Raw genomic sequence first — 5,725 nt, 5'->3', positions numbered from 1 at the left:
CCAGCAGCCAATGCGATGGGCGCGGGAGCCAGGTGCTGCAGGGGGGGAAGGGACCAATGGTGGGGAGGCGAGGCACAGGGGTGGGAGACAATCTTTCCCTCCTCGCTGCAAGCTCGAGGAGGCTGGGGGAGCAGAGCCTGGGGGTGAGGGACAGAGGTGCTGGAACTAGGGGCGCTGCTGCACCCCCTGACTTGAAGTGGTTTCCATCCTGTACAGGGTTCACAGTTTGGTTCAAAGGCTGTCAGCACCCGCACTAAACAAATTGTTCCAGAGCCCCTGGTGAGGGGCTCTGCAGGGGCGCTGGCAGCGCGGCGGGGGGCGGGTGGATTGAAATAGCGGGGGCGCTGCAGCGTAGTGCTGAGAGGCAGCGGTAGAGCTGTGTGTGAAGGGTGGAGGGCACCTGCGCTGGGAGGGGACGAAATAGCAGGGCGGCAGCGAGTATGGGTCCCTTGCTCTCCAATTTCCCATGGTTCCCCAGACTCAGTCAGCAGCCCTGGCCACAGCAGTCATGAAGCTCAACCTGATAGGGAGTAAGTGCCCGGGTGTCTCCCGGGTTGGGCAGTGACAGGGCACTGCCGTGGGGAAGCTCACAGCTGCCGGGGTGTCTCCCGAGTTAGGCAGTGGCAGAGCACTGCTGTGAGGAAGCTCACTCTGTCTGAATTATGGAGAGAGGACGCCGACCAGACACTTCCTGGTTGGCACCCATGAGTTAAAAATTCCAGTGTGGAAGGCCCGGGAAGCTCAGCCTGGTGTCTGATCGCTTGTTGCTCCCCCTGGTCCTTCCCACACTGAAGTGGAGGTGCCAGGAACATAGCCAGCCCCAGCCCTTTCTGTGTTCCCCAGTAAGGAACAATGGGACTCTTACGGCAGCAAGACGCCTGTTCATGGGGCTGCTATATAACACCTCCCACCCCAAGACTAAGGGAGAGAAAGCAGGAGAGGAACCAACGAGGAGGAGGGAGTCCAAGGTCCCCAGCTTTGTCTCGGTCTCATCCCTTCTGTTCTCCTTCCCTTGTCTCATTCCAACCATCAATTCTGCCCATCTGCCCTGTGATGCCTCCCAATCTGACCGGCTATTATCGATTCGTCTCCCAAGACAACATGGACGGTTACCTTCGGGCTTTAGGTAACCACACCCTTCCCTGGTTGCTTCCCCCTTCTATCTTTTCCACCCCTCCCTCTCCAAAGATGTCACCTCCCAGGGCACCCCAAGGGGGGTGGGATTTTTCGACCCCCCCCCCCCCGTCCCGTCCCGTCCCGTTCCGTTCCGTTCCGTTGACTTTAAGCATCAGAGGAGTAAGATTCTGGAACAGTTTCCCAGCAGGAGTTAGGGATGGGGGAAGCAAACAATTAGTTTTTCGAAAGAGCTGGAGAAATTTAAGAGGGATTGTATGATGGGTTGTTTGTGATGGCGGAGAGCAGGGCTCGGTAGCCCTGAGTTCCCTTCTGGTTTATGTCTGATCTTCCTAAAATCTCATGCTTCCGGGTTTCAGCCAGTCACCTGCAGGGGTCAGGAAGAGAACCCCGCCTCTCCCCCGGCACATGTATTCTGGGATTTGGGGCTTTTTTGTCTCCTTCCTCTGAAGCATCAAAGATGGCCCCAGCTGGAGATGGGAGGTTGTGCGGGCAAGGGCTCTGAGGTGGCGTTGATTATTCTCTCTCACATGCTTAGCTGGCTGGTTCTTGCTCACATGCTCAGGGTCCAATTGATTGCCTTATGTGGGGTCAGGAATCTTCCCCCAGGTCAGCTTGGCAGTGACGGGTGGGGGGGGGAGCTGCCTTCTTCTACAGCGGGTGGGTGTGGGTCACTAGCCAGGATTTTCCCGTTATTTCTCACATAATCACTTCCCTGCCATTGTGGGGCCTCAGACACAGGTGGTGCACCCTGGTCCCTCCTATTCTCTGCCTGTGGCACACAACAGTCTACTCTCCTGGCAGTTGTAATACTTTGGTCTAATTTTGGTTGTCCAGTTTAGGGTGTGGGTGCTGAGTGGTGTTGGTGACCTGTGATACATGGGAGGTCAGACTAGATGATCTGGTGGGACTTTCTGGCCCTAAACTCTCTGACTATGAACCCAGTTTGTAGCCTTGCACATCCACCAGTCTGTGCAGGAGGGGTGGGCAGTCTGAATTGGGCAGGTGGAACCTGCTTGGAGAAGAAAATGAGATGTATTGATGGGGCAGTGAGGGTCATTAAGGAGAATGTAGCAAGAGAACCAGGGAGGAGCAGGGAAGGGCACTGCTATGGGAAGCTCACTGCTGCCAACACCCCATTATCTGTTTCCTTCACCTCACCCCACCTAGACATTAATGTGGCCCTGAGAAAACTGGTTTGCTTCCTGAAGCCAGACAAGGAGATAATCCATGCTGGAGATCACATGACCATCCGCACAATCACCTCACTGCGCAACTACATCATGGACTTTGACCTGGGAAAGGAGTTTGAAGAGGACCTGGGGCCAGTGGATGGACGCAAGTGCCTGGTGAGAGGGCTGAGAGGACAGACCAGCGACTTAAAGGGCAGCTTGACTGTGGCCAGTGGCCCGGGCTTTGCCTAATAATCAGAATAATCCTGTTTCTGATGCAGGAGCCAGAGTAGACTTCAGCTCAGAGCTATGCTGGATCTGACGGGCTAATAGCTAATGTGTTCAGGTCTAATGATGAATATGTGTGATGAGCAGGGAAATGAGAGTTAAGGTTAAATAAACAATAGAGCCCAGAAGTCTAAAATTTCAGTACCCAGATACCCTTAAATCTATCCCCTGCAGCAATGCCCTGAAAAAAATCAGAAAGTCAGATGATTTATCCACTGGAACAAACAGATTCATCGCATGTCATGAAATGTCTGACCTTATAAGATACTGAGGTTGCTCAGCATACATGACAAACAGACCCAAGGGATCTAAAGTTAGGAACACAACAAAAAAACCCTTCAAAACAGGAGCTGTATTTGAAAATGTCTTAGAGAGAGGGGCACTTAGTGGGTCAGTGTAGAAAGGTGACAGTACAAAGAAGCAGACAAGGTCTTTTCCTATGCCTGACAGTGTTGCCTGTCTCTCCCCCAACCCCTTTCAGACAGTCGTCTCCTGGGAAGGGGATCAGCTGGTGTGTGAGCAGCAAGGAGAGAAGAGGAACCGCGGCTGGAGGCATTGGCTAGAGGGGGACCATCTGCATCTGGTGAGACGGAGCTCTGAGTAGGGTGCGGCACACTAACACCCCAGAAAGGGGAGTCTCAAGAGGGGATTCACTGGGGGAATGCCAGAGGCTCAGAATGGGAAGATCATTCCTCCCCGCCTTGGATCCCAAGCTAGGCCCCATAGGTTATGCAGAGTTTCTCCGGGCAACGGCCACTTCACACAAACATCCTCCTGTAGGGTTCAAAAGTTGACTAGGCTGAGCTCAGTGTGAATCGGCCAATGTCCCTGCCCTGCCCTGAAATTTAACTGTTGCTCCTGGGGCTTTGTGAGAGGAAAAGGGAAGAGATGAATCAGACACAAGGTTTCCTATGTGTGACACTTAAAACCTCAGCAAAACCTCTTAAGGCACAAAGAGAAAAATGGAAATACAGGGAGGCTATGGGTAGGGGCAATGGATCACTGACAGAGCTGTGTGGGGTGAGGGGCAGGAATACAATACCAGAGAGGCTGTGGGTTACAACTATGGGGCACTGCCAGAGCTGCATAGGGGGCAGGAGTTCAATAGCAGGGAGGCTGTGAGTAAGGGCTCTGGGGCACTGGGAGAACTATGGGGCACTGGCAGAGCTGCATGCAGGTGGCAGTCAGGACTGGAATAGCAGGGAGGTTGGTGTGGGTCAGGTTTGAGAGGCATTGGCAGTGCTGTGTGCAGGGGGAGCCAGGACTGGAAAGCATGAGAACTGTGGGTTTGAACTGAGAAGCCCCAGCAGACCTGCCCAAAGTCTCTTCTTTTATCTCCCTCCCTCCCTTTCTTCTTCCAAGCGCATGACAGCAGAAGATGAGGTTTGTGTACAGATCTTCCAGAAAGTGAAGTAACCACAACACCTTCCCAGTACTGGGCACTAACCCATTTGGACAGAACTAGTTTCATTGCAGAGTCAAGACCAAAGCTATCAAATCTGCTCCTCCCCCCATCCCACCCCCACTCTTTGGAATAAAAAATACAAGTGGCCACAACCTCTGTTGAATTGTGTTTTCTTATTACCATCTAAGTTCATCTTGCATCTAGGTGCCAAAGCATGTGACACCCAGCTTACATTCCCCAGCCCACTCTCTCACTCCCTGGGGATTGGGAGCCCTGCAGAGTTGGTTTTGGTGCTTCTTAAAGGTTAGTGCCCTGGCCCTGTGCTGTCATATGGGAGACCCAGATTTGGTTCTCCGTTCTGGTCCCTACTCAGTGCTGGGAGAGAAGCTGAGGCCAGGTACCCCCACAAGGGTTAGTGCTCCGTGGTGATGTGCTGTGCAGACAAGCTGAGACCCATCCACAGTCGAATTCCACAGCGAGGAGAGCCCCAGATCTGTCTGCAAAGAAGCAAGGGGACAATAAAAGAGAGGGGGAATTTCTGATGGCTGGGATAGTCTGTGGGATGAGGGGGGTCCCAATCAGTGTGAGAAGGAAAAGAAGGAGGGAGGTCATGGGGGTGGGGAAGTGAGGGAGGTCTGTCTGTGGAGTGGGAGGGAAATGTGGCTTCAGGTTTCAGTGAGATCCTTTCAGAATAAGAGCTCTGGTATCGCAGCCAGAGGGGAGGGGTGGAGAAAGGTGGAGTGGTGCAGTCACTGCTTGTCTGAACTCCAGATGGAAGGGGGAAACTGGGCCCAAATGGGAAGTGAATCTGCCTCACCCCCAGGGGCAGGGCTGTGGAGCAGTTGGTGCAGAGAGGGGCCTAGGGCTTGTCTTGCCTGAGCGATCCCGTGGCTACCTTCACCTTGTGCTCTCTTCAGGCTGGGCGGGGGGTGAAGAATAGGGCAGGGGCCAGACCTCTCGTTGTCAGAAGGAAGCTAGGGTTCCATGGTCAGCACATCTCTGCACATTCATCAGAAGGAGAGTAATCCTGCCCTATAAACCTGGACCCCCAGCATTCTCAGGACACATGCTGACCCCTAGTGGCCACTGCTGATATCCAGCACCTCCCTCCTCCCTTAACCTCTGAGTGCCTCTTTGGATTGGAACTGAATTGGAACCAAAGACCACCTGGGAAGCAACATTACCAGCCCAAACAGTCAAAAATAATGAGTTAGACCCCCCAAAATCACAGGGATTCTAAGTCATGGGATTTTATACAATAATAAATGTTTTCTCTGTATTTGCTTTTGGAATTCTGTACCTTTAGGGGTCACATTTCCAACCTTTTCTTTGCAACACTGAGGGTTAGAAATTAGAAATTCATTTATTTAAAATGAAAGGTGAGAGTCTCATATAGTCACATGACCCCCAGGAGCTGGGGCTTTAAAATAAATGTAAAATTCATGGGACACATTACTATTACAACATTCCAAAAGTTGGCAACCCTGGAAGGACCCTTCTTCCCACTGAAGGAGGAAAACTGGAACTGGTCCCCATGCCCCCGGCAATGGACTCTTCTCCTCCCTCACTCCATCTGCCTCACCTTGGCTGCCCCAGTCACTCTGTGCTCACAGCCTCTCCCTGCAATCCAAGGGTGAGGAGTACAGGTGAGGAAGGGAAAGTTTCCTGTAGGGTAAAAGATTCATTTGAAAGCAGTGCCTCAGAGGGAGGGGGTCCCTGATAAACA

At 52.8% G+C, this 5,725-nt stretch overlaps 1 protein-coding gene across 4 annotated transcripts; it reads left to right on the top strand.

Moving 5' to 3' along the window:
- The first annotated feature begins 124 nt into the window (after positions 1 to 124).
- On the top strand, positions 125 to 4,151 carry RBP5 (retinol binding protein 5). 4 transcript variants are annotated; one of them, XM_027834495.2, is made up of 5 exons: positions 125 to 143; positions 1,097 to 1,126; positions 2,305 to 2,483; positions 3,076 to 3,177; positions 3,957 to 4,151. In XM_027834495.2, exons 2-5 carry the CDS (start codon positions 1,102 to 1,104, stop codon positions 4,008 to 4,010), a joined length of 360 nt encoding a protein of 119 aa, XP_027690296.1. In that variant the 5' UTR covers positions 125 to 143; positions 1,097 to 1,101; the 3' UTR covers positions 4,011 to 4,151. The 4 variants fall into 4 exon arrangements, with proteins under 4 accessions (XP_027690296.1, XP_027690297.1, XP_007072392.4 ...); XM_027834496.3 differs by lacking the exon at positions 125 to 143 and adding an exon at positions 188 to 279; XM_007072330.4 differs by lacking the exon at positions 125 to 143 and having other exon boundaries at positions 365 to 1,126.
- The last annotated feature ends 1,574 nt before the right edge of the window (positions 4,152 to 5,725 follow it).

This window comes from Chelonia mydas, chromosome 1 (assembly GCF_015237465.2).
Source record: "Chelonia mydas isolate rCheMyd1 chromosome 1, rCheMyd1.pri.v2, whole genome shotgun sequence".
Classification (NCBI taxonomy): domain Eukaryota; kingdom Metazoa; phylum Chordata; order Testudines; family Cheloniidae; genus Chelonia; species Chelonia mydas.
This window is presented reverse-complemented; position numbering and strand designations above follow the sequence as displayed.

Excerpts from the sequence above, each read along its gene's own strand:
- RBP5 (XM_007072330.4), top strand. The coding sequence starts at position 853 with ATGGGACTCTTACGGCAGCAAGACGCCTGTTCATGGGGCTGCTATATA. Across the intron at positions 2,484-3,075 it reads TGGATGGACGCAAGTGCCTG|ACAGTCGTCTCCTGGGAAGG; the intron begins GTGAGAGGGCTG and ends AACCCCTTTCAG. Across the intron at positions 3,178-3,956 it reads AGGGGGACCATCTGCATCTG|CGCATGACAGCAGAAGATGA; the intron begins GTGAGACGGAGC and ends TCTTCTTCCAAG.